Source organism: Rhinoraja longicauda, chromosome 10 (genome assembly GCF_053455715.1).
Source record: "Rhinoraja longicauda isolate Sanriku21f chromosome 10, sRhiLon1.1, whole genome shotgun sequence".
NCBI lineage: Eukaryota > Metazoa > Chordata > Chondrichthyes > Rajiformes > Arhynchobatidae > Rhinoraja > Rhinoraja longicauda.
The window spans coordinates 2796048-2814703 of record NC_135962.1 but is presented as its reverse complement, the minus strand read 5'-3'; the positions used below and the strand labels follow the sequence as shown (position 1 = coordinate 2814703).

Below are 18656 nucleotides of genomic sequence, written 5' to 3'. Positions count from 1 at the left end.
TGGCCATTGGCCGCACTACCCCCCATTGGCCAATAGTCACGTCGCCCCATTGGCCAGTGGTCGCGCTACCCCCCCCCATTAGCCATTGGTCACGCCGCCCCATTGGCCAGTGGTCGCGCTAACCCCCATCAGCCAGTGGTTGAGCTGTCCCCATCGGCCAGTGGTTGAGCCGCCTCCTATTGGCCAGTGGTTGTGCTACCCCCCATTGGCCAGTGGTCGCGCCGCCCATCGACCAGTGGTCGCGCTACCCCCCCTGGCCAGTGGTCGCACTACCCCCCCATTGGCCAGTGGTCGCGCTACCCCCCATTGGCCAGTGGTCGCGCCGCCCCCATTGGCCAGTGGTCGCGCCGCCCCTATTGGCTGGCGGAAAGGGCTGGGTGCCGCGCAGGGCGGCGTCGACGGTCAGAGGAGGCGGCCGTTAGTCTCGAGTCGAAGCTGTGGGCGGCCTCTGCCCGACTGTGTCAAGGAGTGCAACCGACGATGCCGGGAAGGAGGAGGAAGCTAAGACGACTGCGCTGTCATGCCCGAGGTGAGGAGGCTGCTGGGACCCGAGTGAGTCCGACTGAGGAAAAATATATCCATAGAACTCACGGCAGTACAACACAGGACAGACACAAAATGCGGGGACGCAGTGTAATAGAAGTCAAGTAACGTGGAAGGAGAGTAACATGGAAAATTGGGAGGCAGTGTAAGAGAAGTTAAGTAACATGGAAAGAGAGTAACATGGAAGTAACATGGCAAATTGGGAGGCAGTGTCAAGTAACATGGAAGGAAAGTAAGGTAGACACAAAATGCTGGAGTAACTAAGGGGGACAGACAGCATCTATGGAGAGAAGGAATGGGTGATGGGTCGAGACCCTTCTTCAGACTGGTTAGGGATAAGGGAAACAAGGGATATGGAGAGACGGTGATATGGAGAGTTAAAGAACAATGAATAAAATATATGCAAAAAAGTATCGATGATAAACGAAACAGGCCATTGTTAGCTGTTTGTAGGATGAAAACGAGAAGCTAGTGCGACTTAGATAGGGGAGGGATGGAGAGAGAGGCAATGCTGGGGCTACCTGAAGTGAGAGAAATCAATGTTCATACCACTGGGCTGTAAGCTGCCCAAGCGAAATAGAAGATGCTGTTCCTCCAATTTGCGTTTAGCCTCATTCTGACAATGAGGAGACCGAGGACAGAAAGGTCTGTGGAGGAATGGGAAGGAGAATTAAAGTGTCCGGCAACCGGGAGATCAGGCAGGTTCAGGCGGGCTGAGCGAAGGTGTTCAGTGAAACTGCGTTTGGTTTCGCCGATGTACAGTAGATGAGGTTGGAGGAGGTGCAGGTGAACCTCTGCCTCGCCTGAAAGGAGTGTCAGGGTCCCTGGACAGAGTCAAGGGAAGAGGTATAGCAACAGGTGTTGCATCTTCTGCGGTTGCAGGGGAAGGTACCTGGGGTGGTTTGGGTGGGAAGGGATGAGTTAACCAGGGAGTTGCTTAGAAACATAGAAAATAGGTGCAGGAGGAGGCCATTTGGCCCTTCGAGCCAGCACCGCCATTCAACATGGTCATGGCTGATCATCCAAAATGCCTTCTCCCCATATCCCTTGATTCGGCTAGCCCCTAGAGCTCTATCTAACTCTCTTTTAAATTCATCCAGTGAATTGGCCTCCATTGCCCTCTGTGGCAGAGAATTCCACAAATTCACAATTCTCTGGGTGCATTTTTTTTTCTCACCTCAGTTTTAAATGGCTTTTCTCACCTCAGTTGAATAGCTTTTGAAAGCTATTCAGCTGCCCGCAGCTGTTGCAGTAGTGAAATGCTCCGCACACGCTAGGGATGGCGTCTCCTTAGGCAATGGTCGAGTTGATGCAGCAGCCCAAGCAGCAGCCACCCCACCCTCAGAATTAAAACAGCAATACCCCAGTGTCTGCAAAATTGCGGAGAGAAAGGTCTCTGTGGAAAGGGTTGGAGTTGGAAAAATGTGGCGAGTGGTGGGATCCCATTGGAGGTGGCGGAAATTTTGGAGGATTATGTGTTGCATGCAACGGCTGATGGGGTGGAAGGTAAGGACTAGGGGCAGGGCCGTCTTAACGCATGGGCCTGATGGGCACTTGCCCGGGGGCCCACGAGCATAGGGGCCCCATGCTGATCTGTGTATGTTAAGTGACTTGCAATAAATAAATACTACTTTAAAAATGTAGGTTCAATAAGTGCTTTTTCCGCAACATTTTCCGTCACTAAGTGCTTCTCACAGCGATCTGTAAGTGCTTTTCGCAACAATGTAGCACCCTAAGTCCATCGCTAAGTGTTTTTCGGTAAGTGCTTTTCGCCGGCACGACGGGGGGGGGGGGGGGGGGGGGGGGGGGGGAGAGAGTAACGGTAGGGGCCCCAGTACACTGCTTTGCCCGGGGGCCCATAATGCTGTAAAAACGGCCCTGACTAGGGGGACTCTGTCTCTGTTGCGACCGGGGGAAGGGGAGCAAGGGCAGAGCTGCGGGGTACCAAGGAGACAGGAGTGAAGGCCTCGTCTACGATGGGAGAGGAGAACCCCCATTCCCTAAAGAATGAGGACATCTGGGATGTTCTAGTGTGGAACACCTCATCTTGGGCAACACAGGAATTGTTTTTGTTAGAGAATATACAACAGAGCAGTGCTGGAGTAACTCAGCAGCTCGGGCAGCATCGCTGAGAATATGGAGAGGTGGCGTTTCGGGTCGGGACCCTTCTTCAGACAGATTAAAGGTCCCGACCTGAAATGTCTATCCATGTTCTCCAGAGTTGCTGCCTGACATACCCGCTGAGTTACTCCAGTACTTTGTGTCTACATTTGGTAAAAAAACAGTGCAGCACAGTGACTGTGTCTGTTATAGAACATACAACAGAACAGCACAAGGACAGGTCCTCTATCCCACAATGTGTGCTGAACATGATGCCAAGACCTACTCCTGTATATCTGCACTTAAACCTTGCCTCTCCATTCCCTGCATATCCAGAAGTCTCTTAATTGCCACTATTACATTTACCTCTACCTCTACCCCTGGCAGTGAGTTCCAGGCCCCCACTATGTGTAAAACAAAACTCGCCTCACACATCTCCTTTAAACTTTGCCCCTCTCACCTTAAAGCAATGCTCTCTAGTATTTGATTTTACCATCTTGAGAAAAGGGTTCTGACTGTCTACCGTATCTGTGCCTCATAACTTTATGTACTTGGCAGGTCCTGTCTCAGCCTCAGGCGTTCCAGAGAAAACAATCCAAGTCTGTTCAACCTCTCCCTGTAGCTAACACCCCCCAATCCAGGCATCATTTTGATAAACTTCCTCTGCACTTTCCAAAGCCTCCACATCCTTCCTGTAATGGGGCGACCAGAACTGCACGCGACATTTTACTTTTCCTATTCTCCTGATTTGAACAAATGCAACCAGATGTCCGAGCTAGACACAATTCGCTGAATGGCCTACTCCTGCACCTATTTTTCTATGTTTCCAATACAAATCACTAAATGCTGGAGGAACTTAGTCAGGCAACATCTCTGGAGGGGATGGACAGGTGATGTTTTGAAATGGGATCCTCTTCGGATTAATTGTAATACGGTTGGGAAAGCTGGAAAAGAGTTAGGATTGGTTAAAACCTAGCTAGAGATAGGTGAATATGGGGAGGGGGGCAGAATGGCAATGGGTGGAGTAAGTGATAAAGACTAAATGTGATATGGACACAAAAGGATGTTAGATAAGGAGTGAAATGTAAATCTGGAGAAAGGGAAGGCTGTGAGTAAAAACGGAGAGGGAAATAATGGAGAATAAAAGGGAAATGGGCACATTGGATGGAAGATGAGTGTATGAAGGAGGGGATAGTACTAGGGTGGCTGGGAGGAGGGTGGAGATGATGAGAGAACTGTGTGCACGCCAGGGGTTGGGGAGGAGAATGCGAAGCTATGGATATTGTTTAAGTTGGAGCATTCAAAGAAAAATAGTTGCAGGAGTAGGCCATTCAGCCCTTCAAGCCAGCACCGCCATTCCATATAATCATGGCTGATCATCTAAAATCAGTACCCCATTCCCACTTTTTCCCCATATCCTTTGGTTCCTTTAGCCCTAAGAGCTAAATCTAACTCTCTCTTGAAAACATCCAGTGAATTGGCCTCCACTGCCTTCTGTGGCAGAGAATTCCACAGATTCACAACTCTCTGGGTGAAGACATTTTTCCTCATCTCAGTCCTAAATGACCTATCCCTTATTCTTAAACTGTGACCCCTGGATTTGGGCTCCCCCAACATCGGGAACATTTTTCGTGCATCTAGCCTGTCCAATCCTTTAAGAATTTTATGTGTTTCTATAAAATCCCCCCTTGTCCTTCTAAATTCCAGTGAATACAAGCCCAGTAGACACATTCTTTCATCATATGTCAGTCCCACCATCCCAGGAATTAACCTGGTGAACCTACTCCGCACACCCTCAATAGCAATAATGTCTTTCGTCAAATTAGGAAACCAAAATTGGACACAATACTCGAGGTGCAGTCTCACCAGGGCCCTGTACAACTGCAGTAGGACCTTCTTGCTTCTACTCTCAAGCCCTCTCGCAATGAAGGCCAACATGACATTAGCTTTCTTCACTGCCTGCTGTACCTGCATGCTTACTTTCAGTGACTGATGTACAAGCACACCCGGGTCACCCAGCTTTGTGTCATCTGCAAACTTGGAGATGTTGCATTTCATTCCTTGTCTAAATCGTTGATATATCTTGTAAATAACTGGGGTCCCAGCACCGAGCCTTGTGGCACCCCACAAATTGCTGCCTGCCATTTTGAAAAGGACCCGTTAATTCCTACTCTTTGCCTCCTGTCTGCCAACCAATTCTCTATCCATGTCAATACCCTACTCCCCATACCATGTGCTCTAATTTTGCACACTAATCTCTTGTGTGGGACCTTGTCAAAGGATTTTTGAAAGTCCAGATACACCACATCCATTTGCTCTCCCTTATCCATTCTACTTGTTACATCCTCAAAAAATTCCCGAAGATTAGTCAAGCATGATCTCCCCTTCATAAATCCATGCTGACTTTGACCGATCCTGCCGCTGCTTTTTAAATGCGCTGCTATAACATCTTTAACAATCGACTCAAGCATTTTCCCCACGACCGATGTAAGGCTAACTGGTCTATAATTCCCCATTTTCTCTCTCCCTCCTTTCTTAAAGTGGGGAATTGGCTACCCTCCAGTCCACAGGAACTCATCCAGTGTCGATCCAGGATTTCTGGGGCCACCTTCTTGAGTACCTTGGCATGCAGACCATCAGGCCCTGGGGATTTATCTGTCTTCACTCCCACCAGTTTACCTAACACCATTTCCTGACTAATGTGGATTCCCTTCAGTTCCTCCCTCCCACTGGATGTCTTGTGTGGTGCTGTTTTCCACCTGGTGTAGAATTGAAATGCTCCAAAGTACAAAAATGAATGTTGGGATAAGCTTGGTCAATGTAATGATTTACCTGTTGAGTTAAAGATTGATACAAAATGGTGGAGTAACTCAGCGGGGCAGGCAGCATCTCTAGAGAAAATGGATAGGTGATGTTTGGGTCAGTACCCTTCTTCAGACTTGAAATGTTACCTATCCATTTTCTCCAGGCCTGACCCGCTGAGTTACTCCAGTATTTTGTGTCCTTCTTTGCCTGTTAAGTTGCTGCTTTCATTGGCAGTTGAGTTAAAGATAGTTGTAGCTACGTGCTGGCACTTGTACTTGTAGCTGATAGTGGTGTAGTATCGAAAGATGAATTACATAATGTAACAAAGTTGGATACTTAAAATAAATGATCATGCACTAGGAAATCTTGAGTATAGTGTAGTAGTTTTAGTGTGTAATTAGTCATTTATGAACATTACTTATTTAGTGACTGGATTTTGGAAAAGGATAGGAAAGCACAGTCAGTTGAACACCAATTTCATTAATGTAATTTTTATAATGTGCAGCACAGATGAGTCGAACATTAGAACTGCTTCAGAATAACTGAAAAAAATGGAATGGATGGGGTAGAAAAAGTGTACTTATCGAGAAAAATGCATATGAGATGGCATTTCATACTCCAGGGTATAAATGCATTGAGACTTTGACATATGTAGCCAGAAGTTCATCAGATCTGCTGGATAATTTGGTGGAAGGATCTGATTTGAGACTTTTTTTGAGGACATGGTTTATTCATGTTGGCTAAGTTGTCCATGGCCTCCATTGTACTTTTTTTAATTAGCTTATGGAACAATATCTGTACTGTTTTATCAACTATTGCTTTTAATTTGATAACAATAACAGGGAAAACTTAAAGATTTGTAATGCTACTGCCTTTGTGTTAATTTCAAAAATGAGCAAGAATGCAGAAGAATATATTTGGCTTAATTGTGTGATATTAAAATTTAGATTTATAAAAAAGTATTAAGTGGATAAATACATAGCAAATCTTCATAGTATCTTCCACATTTTAAGTACAGCAAACTTTATTTTTTTAATGTAGCTTTATGTAGTTAAAATATCCTGAAATACAGGATAATTTATTTTGGCACAGCTATTCAGGGCAGATGATCAGAAGATGTTGTTAATTTTGAAAAACTTATTAGGGAAGGGACAAATCTGACTGATTATAGTTTGAGGAGAGAATATCAGAGCCTGAAGCTTAGACAGTCAAAGGCATTGTCCAAAAAAGGATTCCAACACGAAACATCACCTATCCATGTTTTCAAGAGACGCTGCCTGACCCACTTAGTTACTGCAGTACTTTTGTCTTTTTTTGTAAACCAGCAACTGCAGTTCCTTGTTTCTACATTGTCATCAATGCTAGCTCAAATATGGTTCCATGCATTAAGATTTGTATATTTCACTTCTTGTGTTTGTTGCCCAAATCCATAGTCTTTGAGAAAATCCCAAAAGGCTACTAACATACTTATTTTAACCAATGGTCTTTCAGAATTTGTTGATGGTGCAAATATATACACACCTCCAGACAGCATGGACATATTGGCAACCAAGTACAAGGTAATATATATGCATTTATAATGCTAATTTCTGGAAAAGGTGCGCATATTGAAAATAACACTTTTTTGTTTTCTTCCAAGGAGAAGTATAAAGTGGAATCGAGTACAGAGTCTGAATCAGACTCCACTACTGAGGTAACTTTTGTTTTCATTCAAAATGGTCACAAATTATAGGCACCTTTGAAATGCTGCTTTATCTATCCACTGCAGGTTTTTAACCAAAATTTACCCGATTCCATCAAGAATTGTGATACAGTAACCCAAGTGAGTATTTTCTTGGTACTTAAAATAAATCGAAAACTTTAGACTGTACATCAAAATAAAGAAGTACACTGAAGATTGACATGAAGGGTCTTGACCCAAAACATCACCCATTCCTACTGTCCAGAGATGCTGCCTGCTCAGCTGAGTTACTCAATGTAGAATGTATCAATCAACAGCAATACTCTGCAAGGCGATGAATATTATAAGCAGCCATCATTTGAATTATTGCTTCAAAATTTCTAACTATTGGTTACAGTTATGCTATGGGGTTGCATTAGAGATGTTTTGCATTTCACAATACATTTTCTTCCTTGAGTACATTACAGGGAGCTTATTCACGCCTGTCTTCGTGGCTTTGAAATTAGCTACCTTGCCCTCAATTTCCTTTTGATCAATAACTGTCACTAGTCCACATGCATTTAAATAGAAATTGCAACCAAGTAAAATCTTAAAACCTGATTAGTCAAACCTGATTGCTTCAATGCAAATTATCAGAAGAATATCTTCCAGAAACTCATTCTAGTATAGCTCAAAGAAACTACATAGAAAATCCCAAGAAATTTGGTGGTTTGCCAAATAACAATGCATTACACAACTTTAAGCCAAATCCTACCCTCGGTATACCAAATCAAACACCATTCTGCTGACTGCCTCGTGTACAACTCCTTCCCCGTGCTACTAACACACCTGTTGCTGTTAAATCTCCCACTGCAGCACAGTTCCTACATTTTGTATTTCCTGTTTTAAGCATGGAAAATGGAAATTGCCTATCAATAAATGTATCCCTGCATTTGCAATAATGGACACTCTGAAAAATTCTAACTCCAAACCACATGTAAACGACAATGGCATTTACAATAAGTTTAATTGTTTTTTTTAATTCGCCTTCCTTTGTTTCATGTTGTGATACAATCGTACATCCTCATAATAGCAATCTATAAAATAAAAGCTGGTAACTTCTGAACTATAGAGATTGATAGAAATATCTCCTTTTAATAGAAACATAGAAATATAGAAAATAGGTGCAGGAGGAAGCCATTCGGCCCTTCGAGTCAGCACCGCCATTCATTGTGATCATACCTGATCATCCACAATCAGTAACCTGTGCCCAACATCTCCCCATATCCCTTGATTCCTCTAGCCCCCAGAGCTCTATCTAACTCTCTCTTAAATTCATCCAGTGATTTAGCCTCCACTGCCCTCTGTGGCAGAGAATTCCACAAATTCACAACTCTCTGGGTGAAAAAGTTCCTTCTCACCTCAGTTTTAAATGGTCTCCCCTTTATTCTAAGACTGTGGCCCCTGATTCTGGACTCCCCCAACATTGGGAAAAAATTTCCTGCATCTAGCTTGTCCAGTCCCTTTATAATTTTATATGTCTCTATACGATCCCCTCTAATCCTTCTAAACTCCAGTGAATACAAGCCTAGTCTTTTCAATCTTTCCTCATATGACAGTCCCGCCATCCCAGGGTTCAATCTCGTGAACCTACGCTGGCTGCACTGCCTCAATTACAAGGATGTAAATTAGGAGACCAAAACTGTACACAATACTCCAGATGTGGTCTTACCAGGGCCCTGTACAAGAATCTCTTTACTCTTATACTGAATTCCTCTCGTTATGAAGGACAACATGCCATTAGCTTTCTTCACTGCCTGCTGTACCTGCACGCCAACTTTCAGTGACTGGTGTATAAGGACACCCAGATCTCGCTGCACTTCCCCCTTACCTAACCTCACACCATTGAGATAATAATCTGCCTCCTTGTTTTTGCCGCCAAAGTGGATAACCTCACATTTATCTCCATTATACATGCATTATATTTGAAACTTTGATCATATGTTATATAAAATTGCCGAATGAGATGAAGTCCTGCAAGGATCTAAACAGATTGAATAATAATCTTCAGTAATATTCAGACAAAATTCTGGGGAAATTCTGTAGGTCATGTGGTATCTATGGATTGTGAAACAGATAATGTTTCAGATCAATGACCCTTCATCAGTTCTGATATATCCCCAGCATTTTGCATTTTTATTTAAATTTTCCAGTATTTGCCGTTATTAAATTTTTGTTAATACATTGAATTCCTGATTAATCTACCGGTGAATTGCTTTCTTTTAACAAAATATAGCTATTGTGTGGTTGCATCATTAAATACTTTAATTTTGTAGGTTCTACATTTTTTTGAGAAAGGAAAATTTTCTTATTTGTCGTAATTGATCATATAAACCTTTCTTCAATGAATAGTCACTGGATCCATATGATGGAGATTTGGAGAGCACCTCAAGTGAATCAGATGGCAGTAGACAATTTCTGCAAGATGTCTACCCTAAAAAGTCAAGTTATCTGTCCCATGCTATTGTTGCAGTTGATGGGAGGAAGTTGTCAGTAAAACCGTACAAACAGTCCTTGCTGACAACATTTCTGCCTGTATGCAGTAGTACAGAGTTAAATTCCATACAAGTAGAAACTGTGGCCAATGGTGGTATTCACTCCTGTGAATCAGAAGTACTATCTAATGGAGTACATGAACTTGCATTTGCAACAAATAATGATGTAGCAGATTCTGGACACAAGTCTGCATCATTGGACTTGGATGGATCTCCTACTGTAAACTTAGACATCGAAAGAGATCATAGACTTGTGAACATGTTTGTTCTTCAAGACCCTGGGAATCATGAGGCCAGGCACTCAAATGTCCAGTGGCGCTCAGGAAAACTTTTAAAGACTGCTCATGAAAGTTTTCCTGAAGGAAAGGAAATCAAAAAGGAATCAAAAAGAAAACTTGGGACTCCTTTGAATGAAGCAAGCAATGAATGGATAAGTAAAAAGAAAAGTCGTATTCTAAAAACTGAGGTAAGCAATTTTGTACTAAAGTGGTCTGTTTAGAAATGCTTCACTTGTAATGTTACCCAAACCGCATATTTATGTAAAATTTGTGTTATTACAAAGATGTTCTTGGGGTATGCAATTATTTTCCATTTCAGACATGTAGTTTTGGCTTGGATGTGTCAAAGAATGCTGAATAAGACAAAATATTTGGCAACAGAAGCAGTATCTTGGCCAAATTGTGTATGTAATTGTTTCGTGAAGTGACTTTTTTTTTCTTGGTTATGTTCGTTTGCTTGGTTCTGTGCTGAAAGTTCTGTGGGTGGGGACAATTTAACAATCTCTCTCCCAAGTTACCAATCTTGTGAATGCAAGTGGATTGTGGAATGCGATTATTCATTTTTTTTCTACTAAAGTGAAAGCTGATTTTTGATAATACATACTCAGTCAAATTGTCTGTTAGCTTTTGGAATTTACTATTTTGAAGTTGTATAACATGGAGACATTCTGTTTGGATTAGTTTTTTTTCAAATTGTGCCCATTTCCCACAAAGCTGCACCTTAAACTACACTGAAGTGGTGACCTCCCTTCTGTAATTATTTTTACTTTAACAAACTCATGGCTTCTTAATGCTTGCAGGGGAGTCACCAAATAATGTGTTATACTCCTAATGTTTGGCCAGACCACACAAAAGGATTTTGGATAATAGCCTCCAAACTAATTGCACTCCAATTGAAGTCTCATTCAGAAGTGGTGTAAATTGAAGTTCACTGGTATCTTAGTGTGGCTCTGATTTTGATTCAACATTATTTGTCATTTGGGTACATAATCGCTATGCAGCAGTTGTTTAATGGATATGTGCGTGTTGTATTTTTCTTCTAACTACCTTTAATCAATGTGTTAATATCAATGGACTGTTATTGGGGAGGAAGAGGTAAAAGCCTGTTGCTTTTCATTTTGCAGCTTGGGTGTACCTCTCTTGAGTCTACATGGGTTTTCTCTGGATGCATTGGTTTCCTCCCACGTATGTGCAAGTTGGTTAATTGGCTAGCAAAAATTGTCCCTAGGGTAAGTAGGTGGTAGAATTTGGGGGGAGTTGAGAATAAGGGCAGCACGGTGGCGTAATAGTAGAGTTACTGCCTTACAATGCCAGAGACCAGGGTTTGATCCTGACCACGGATGCTTGTCTTTCCTGAGTCTGTACGTTCTCCCTGTGACCTGCGTGTATTTTCTCCAAAATCTTTGGTTTCCTCCCACGCTCCAAAGACGTACAGGTTTGTTGGTTAATTGGCTTGCTATAAATGTAACCCTCGTGTGTAGGTAGTGTTAGTGTGTGGGGATCGCTGGTCGGGGCGGACTCAGCGGGCCGAAGGGCCTGTTTCTGCACAGTATATCTAAAGTAAACTAAATAAAATTAGATTCATGTAGGATTGTTATGGGTGGGTAGTTAATGGTCAGCTTGGACCCAAGGGCCAAAACCCGATAAATCTCTGTGCACCATTGTCACCAAAGCATACACTTTGAGGAAGAGGATGTGATGTTTTTAAATGTCAAATGCTAAACATCCAATTAATTTGTTTCCTTGTCTATTTGTAAAATATTGAAATCATTGTTTAACCTTCTGTAAATATGAATAACCTGCAAACTGGATTTGGTACAAAGTATATGTTTGGAGGGGAAATTTGTGTATAATTGTATATTGTCATATTATACTAGAAATATTTTGACCAAAACCTTTAATTGGTCATGAGTTGATTGGACTGGTGATTGGAAGGTTATTAAAAATTGAAGCTCTTTCACTCTCTGGAAGGTGTCAAAATTAGTGACAAGGAACTCTAAGCCTGGTGGAATCGTAGGCAATTTTATGCACAGATGTTGCTTGAAACATAGACTGAAGTTATTTCTGTGCAAAGTGCACCTTGGGAATAGAAGATGACCTCAAGTGTCTGGATCAGTGGTTCTTTGATGGAAATATGATGTGGACCATTATGAGGAGTTGGTTGTGAGACAGAATTGGAAGTTCAATGTTCCAGAGTCTTGATGTTTCAAAAGTGAAAGAGAGGGACATATGGAGCAGAATTTGTTAGGAGTATCCAAGGAGATTTCTTGAAATAGTATGCGGATAGTCCAACCCAAGGAGAGAAATGAGCTTGGCCAGGTGACTGGTGTTTCACTGGGAGGGCATTTTGGGTGTAGTGATTACAACTCATTAAGTTTAAGATCGTCATGAATAAGTCTAGACATTGGGGGGAGGTACTAAATTGGAGTAAAGCAGATTACAGCAATTGGGCAATAATCAGGGAGAGGAAATCAGGAGCAGTTGTTATTGGATAAATCCACATCTGACCTGTGAGAGTAATTTAAAGGCCAGCTAATCAGAGTTCAGGACCAGCATATTCTCATGAGAAGGAGGGGGTATAAGGATGGCAAGATAAGGGAACCTTGGTTGACCAAAGAGGTTGTAAATCTGGTCAAAAAACATATGAAAGGTTTAGAAAGATGATTTCAGCTGGGTCTTTGAACAATATAATGCAAAAAGAACTCGGGCAGACATTTAGAAGAACCAAAAGGGGTCATGAAATCCCATGGCTTTTTATACTTACATTTAAAAACTAGAGGGTGACCAGGGAGGTAGGACTACTCAATGATAATGTGGGACATTTGTGCTTGGAAATAGATATTGGTGAGGTATCAAATGAGTGCATTGTATCCGTATTCACCAAGGGGAAGGACATGGAGGACAATGTGGAGAAGACTAATATGCTAGGGCAGTTTGAGCTCAAAAGGGAGGTGGTGTTGGGGCTTTTGAAGATCATTAAGATGGATAACTCCCCCAGAGACCGATGAATCTATCCCAGGTTGAAGGAGGCAAGAGTGGAGATTGCATGGGTCTTGATGAAGATCTTTGTCTTTTGCCACAGGTGAGGTCCTGGAGGGCTAGAAAGTAACTAATGTTTAAGAATGTTAGTAGAGATAATCAAGAAAATTATAGGCCAGTGAGCCTCACATAAATGGTAGGGAAGCTATTGGAGAGGATTATTCAGATAGGATTTACTCCCATTTAAGAGTATGGGCGAGACTATCAACATGGCTTTATCTATGGAAGGCATGATAAAGGTGATCAATGACGACGGGGAACAGGATGTTGTCTACATGGATTAAAGTAAGGCTTTTTTAATTTTTAATTTTTTTTTAACTTTTTTTTTTTTTTTTAAAGCATATGTACAAATAATAATAAACGACAAACTGGTTATAGAGTTCTTACATAGCTTCAATTTTTAAATTTTTAAAGAAAAAATAAAAATGAAAAGAGACTGAAAAAAAAAGACTATAAACTATTAGAAAGCAAAGAAAAAAGAGAATTACAAACATAAAGATTATGGCGATAGATCTGGGAGTAAATGAGTATAGTTGTACATCCAACCCTAAACTCAAGTTTTAACTTTAGTTTTAAATTTTAGTTTTGTGACAAACCCATTTACTTTTTTAAAAATTCAATAAAAATTCATATTTAAAAAAATTGATCTGGTTTGTCAATTAAGGCAAACCGTATTTTTTCCAAATGCAAGGTCTCGGTCATTTCCGTAATCCACATTTTAATTGTGGGGGTTACTGGTTTTTTCCAAAATTTAAGTATTAATTTTTTCGCAGTTATTAAACTATAGTCAGGAAAGCGTCTCTGACTTAGCGTAAAGTTTGTAATGTGTTCTGATAATCCTAAAATAATTAATTTTGGATCTAAATCCAGTTGGTTATCGATAACTTTGGAAATGATTTTTAAAATATCGATCCAAAATTTTTTCATATTTGTACAAGTCACAAAAGTGTGAGTTAAATTGGCTTCTTGAAATTGACATTTATCACAAATAGGAGAGATACTTGGGAAGATCCTGTTTAATTTTGTCTTCGAATAATATAGTCTGTGTAATATTTTAAATTGTATTAATGAGTGTCTAGTGTTTAAAGAGCATTGATGTATGTGTTGTAAACTTTCGTCCCATATGTCTTGCGTTATGGGTTGAGCCAATTCGTCCTCCCATGCTCGTCTATATGATTCTGATGACGGAATGTCGGTATCTAAAAGAGTGTTATAAATACAAGATATTCATTTATTTGTAGTGTAGTGACGGTTCAAGCATTCATCAAGAATTCCTGGGCCTCTAAATCTATATTCTTGCGTATGTGATTTTACATAATCTCTGAGTTGTAAATATCTAAAAAAATTATTAGCATGTAATCCATACTTCTGTTGTAATTCCTGAAAAGAGAGAAAAGTTCCCTTATGACAGAGGACTCCCACCATTTTAATTCCATAACTTTTCCATTGAATGAATCCTCTATCTGAGACAGACGGTTTGAAAGTAAGGCTTTTGATAAAGTTCTCTCAGCGTAGGCTGATGTAAGGCTTGGGATCGAAGGTGACAGAGTATTACAATGTGGAAACAGGCCCTTCAGCCCACCTGCCCGCATTTGGCCCATATCCAATCTGTCCGATTGATGTATCTGTCTGTTTCTTAAACTTTGGGAAAGACAATGCCTCAGCTACCTCCTTTAGCAGCTCATTCCATACACCCGCCACCCTTTGTGTGAAAAAGTTACCCCTCAGATTCCTATTACAGCTTTCCCCTTCACCTTGAACTTATGTCCTCTGGTCCTTGATTCACCTACTCTGGGCATCTACCCGATGCATTCCTCTTATGATTTTATACACCTCTATAAGAACATCCTTCATCCTCCTGTGTTCCAAGGAATAGAGTCCCAGCTTACTCAACCTCTCCCTATAGCTCACACCCTCTAGTCCTGGCAACATCCTCAGTTCCACCTTGACATCTTTCCTATAATATGGTGCCCAGAACTAATTATACTCTAAATGCAGCTTCAACAACGTCTTATACAATAGCAATGTGACCTCCCAACTTCTATACTCAATACTCTGATGAAGACACATGTGCCAAAAAGCTTTTTTGACCACCCTATATACCTGCACCTCTGCATTCAAGAAACCAGGCCCCTGCACTCCTAGATCCCTCTGCTCCATAACACTCCCCAGAGCCCTACCATTCCTGCCACTTGATCGTTTGGATTTAGAACTGGCTTACTTATTGAAATGAGAGGGTTGTGGTGGGTGTAGTTTTATATGAATGATTTGGACTTTAATGTCGATGGTTTGGTTAATAAATTCACAAACATCACCAAAATAGGGTGAGGCGAGTTGTCAAAATATAGCAGTTACAGATATGGATGGTAAAGTGGCAGATAGATTTTATTCCAGGAAAGTGTGAGGTGCTGCATTTTGGGAAGTCAAATGTAACATGGAAGTATACCGTTAGTGGTCAAATCCTTGTACATTGATGTACAAAAGTATCAAGGGGTCGAAGTACATTGCTCCCTGAAATTGCCAACACAATGAAATAGAGTGGCTAAGAAGGCATGTGGTATGCTTGCTGTCATTGGTTGGGACATTGAGTGTCAGAGTAAGGAAGTCATGTCACAGCTTTATAGGACTTTGGATAGGTTGTACTTTGAACATTTTGTGCAGTTCTGGTTGCCCCATGATAGGAAGGACATTGAAGTTTTTGGAGAATGCAGAAGAGGTTTGCCAGAAAGCTGGCAGGATTAGTGTGTGTGTAACAGTCCTGCACTTCTTGGGTAAGTGCCCAGTGTGGTAACCAGTACATTCCATGCTGAAGATCAGTAGCCTTTTTCACTGTTGAGAACCTTACAATAGACAATAGGTGCAGGAGGAGGCCATTCGGCCCTTCGAGCCAGCATCGCCATTCAATTTGATCATGGCTGATCATTCTCAATCAGTACCCCGTTCCTGCCTTCTCCCCATACCCCCTGACTCCGCTATCCTTAAGAGCTCTATCCAGCTCTCTCTTGAATGCATTCAGAGAATTGGCCTCCACTGCCTTCTGAGGCAGAGAATTCCACAGATTCACAACTCTCTGACTGAAAAGGTTTTTCCTCATCTCAGTTCTAAATGGCCTACCCCTTATTCTTAAACTGTGGCCCCTTGTTCTGGACTCCCCCAACATTGGGAACATGTTTCCTGCCTCTAACGTGTCCAACCCCTTAATCTTATACGTTTCGATAAGATCTCCTCTCATCCTTCTAAATTCCAGTGTATACAAGCCTAGTCGCTCCAGTCTTTCAACATATGATAGTCCCGCCATTCCGGGAATGAACCTAGTAAACCTACGCTGCACGCCCTCAATAGCAAGAATATCCTTCCCCAAATTTGGAGACCAAAACTGCACAGTACTCCAGGAGCGGTCTCCCTAGGGCCCTGTACAACTGCAGAAGGACCTCTTTTCTCCTATACTCAACTCCTCTTGTTATGAAGGCCAACATTCCATTGGCTTTCGTCACTGCCTGCTGTACCTGCATGCTTCCTTTCAGTGACTGATGCACTAGGACACCCAGATCTCGTTGTACGTCCCCTGTTCCTAATTTGACACCATTCAGATAATACTCTGCCTTCCTATTCTTACCACCAAAGTGGATAACCTCACACTTATCCACATTAAACTGCATCTGCCATGCATCCGCCCACTCACACAAACTGTCCAAGTCACCCTGCAACCTCATAGCATCTTCCTCACAGTTCACACTACCACCCAGCTTTGTATCATCTGCAAATTTGCTAATGGTACTTTTAATCCCTTCATCCAAGTCATTAATGTATATTGTAAATAGCTGCGGTCCCAGCACCGAGCCTTGCGGTACCCCACTAGTTACTGCCTGCCATTCTGAAAGGGACCCATTTATCCCCAATCTTTGCTTTCTGTCTGTCAACCAATTTTCTATCCATGTCAGTACCCTACCTCCAATACCATGTGCTCTAATTTTGCCCACTAATCTCCTATGTGGAACCTTGTCAAAGGCTTTCTGAAAGTCAAGGTACACCACATCCACAGGCTCTCCCCGGTCAATTTTCCTGGTTACATCTTCAAAGAATTCCAGAAGATTAGTCAAGCATGATTTCCCCTCCGTAAATCCCCTGTGGCTTTAAACTAAGTAGTGGGGGGGAGGGGTTAACAAATTGTGAATATGAAGATGAGGTAAAAGGGAATACAGGAGATATTGCAAAAGACTCTCGGAAGAATGGGAACAGAAGTTCTAGAGGGGAAAAGAAATTAAGGGCAGGGCCAATTGTGACCGATGTGAGAGGGGAGGTAAATACAGAAGTTAAAGTGTTGTACTTAAATGCGCTTAGTATAAAAAATAAAGTGGATGAGCTTGAGGCTCAGTTAGTCATGGGCAAGTATGATGTTGTAGGGATCACTGAGACATGGCTACAAGAGGACCAGGGCTGGGAACTGAATATTCAGGGGTACACAACGTATAGAAAAGACAGACAGGTGGGCAGAGGGGGTGGGGTTGCTCTGATGGTAAGGAATGATATTCATTCCCTTGCAAGGGGTGACATAGAATCAGGAGATGTTGAATCAGTATGGATAGAAATGAGAAATTGTAAGGGTAAAAAGACCCTAATGGGAGTTATCTATAGGCCCCCAAACAGTAGCCTCGACATAGGGTGCAAGTTGAATCAGGAGATAAAATTGGCGTGTCAAAAATGTAATGCTACGGTGGTTATGGGAGATTTCAACATGCAGGTAGACTGGGAAAATCAGGTTGGAAATGGACCCCAGGAAAGAGAGTTTGTAGAGTGCCTTCGAGATGGATTCTTAGAACAGCTTGTACTGGAGCCTACCAGGGAGAAGGCAATTCTGGATTTAGTGTTGTGTAATGATCCTGATCTGATAAGGGGACTAGAGGTAAAAGAGCCATTAGGAGGCAGTGATCACAACATGATAAGTTTTACTCTGCAAATGGAAAGGCAGAAGGGAAAATCGGAAGTGTCAGTATTACAGTATAGCAAAGGGGATAACAGAGGCATGAGGCAGGAGCTGGCCAAAATTGACTGGAAGGAGGCCCTAGCAGGGAAGACGGTAGAACAGCAATGGCAGGTATTCCTGGGAATAATGCAGAGGTTGCAGGATCAATTTATTCCAAAGAGGTGGAAAGACTCTAAGGGGAGTAAGAGACACCTGTGGCTGACAAGGGAAGTCAGGGATAGCATAAAAATTAAGGAGAGGAAGTATAACATAGCAAAGAAGAGTGGGAAGACAGAGGATTAGGACTCTTTTAAAGAGCAACAAAAGTTAACTAAAAAGGCAATACGGGGAGAAAAGATGAGGTACGAGGGTAAACTAGCCAATAATATAAAGGAGGATAGCAAAAGTTTTTTTAGGTACGTGAAGAGGAAAAAAATAGTCAAGGCAAATGTGGGTCCCTTGAAGACAGAAGCAGGGGAATTTATTATGGGGAACAAAGAAATGGCAGACGAGTTAAACCGTTACTTTGGATCTGTCTTCACTGAGGAAGATACACACAATCTCCCAAATGTTCTAGGGGCCGGAGAACCTAGGGTGATGGAGGAACTGAAGGAAATCCACATTAGGCAGGAAATGGTTTTGGGTAGACTGATGGGACTGAAGGCTGATAAATCCCCAGGGCCTGATGGTCTGCATCCCAGGGTACTTAAGGA

The 18656-nt window shown here is 42.1% G+C and overlaps 1 protein-coding gene across 1 annotated transcript; it reads left to right on the top strand.

Moving 5' to 3' along the window:
* The first annotated feature begins 465 nt into the window (after nucleotides 1–465).
* LOC144597559 (uncharacterized) lies at nucleotides 466–11817 on the top strand. The gene is made up of 5 exons (XM_078407039.1): nucleotides 466–529; nucleotides 6940–7007; nucleotides 7088–7141; nucleotides 7250–7270; nucleotides 9521–11817. Exons 1-5 carry the CDS (start codon nucleotides 481–483, stop codon nucleotides 10160–10162), a joined length of 834 nt encoding a protein of 277 aa, XP_078263165.1. The 5' UTR covers nucleotides 466–480; the 3' UTR covers nucleotides 10163–11817.
* Nucleotides 11818–18656: the final 6839 nt, after the last annotated feature.

Bases quoted from the DNA above. Each gene is read 5' to 3' on its own strand.
- LOC144597559 (XM_078407039.1), top strand. From the start codon at position 481: ATGCCGGGAAGGAGGAGGAAGCTAAGACGACTGCGCTGTCATGCCCGA. The intron at 530-6,939 runs GTGAGGAGGCTG...ATGGTCTTTCAG, and splicing joins ACTGCGCTGTCATGCCCGAG to AATTTGTTGATGGTGCAAAT. The intron at 7,008-7,087 runs GTAATATATATG...TTTTCTTCCAAG, and splicing joins TATTGGCAACCAAGTACAAG to GAGAAGTATAAAGTGGAATC.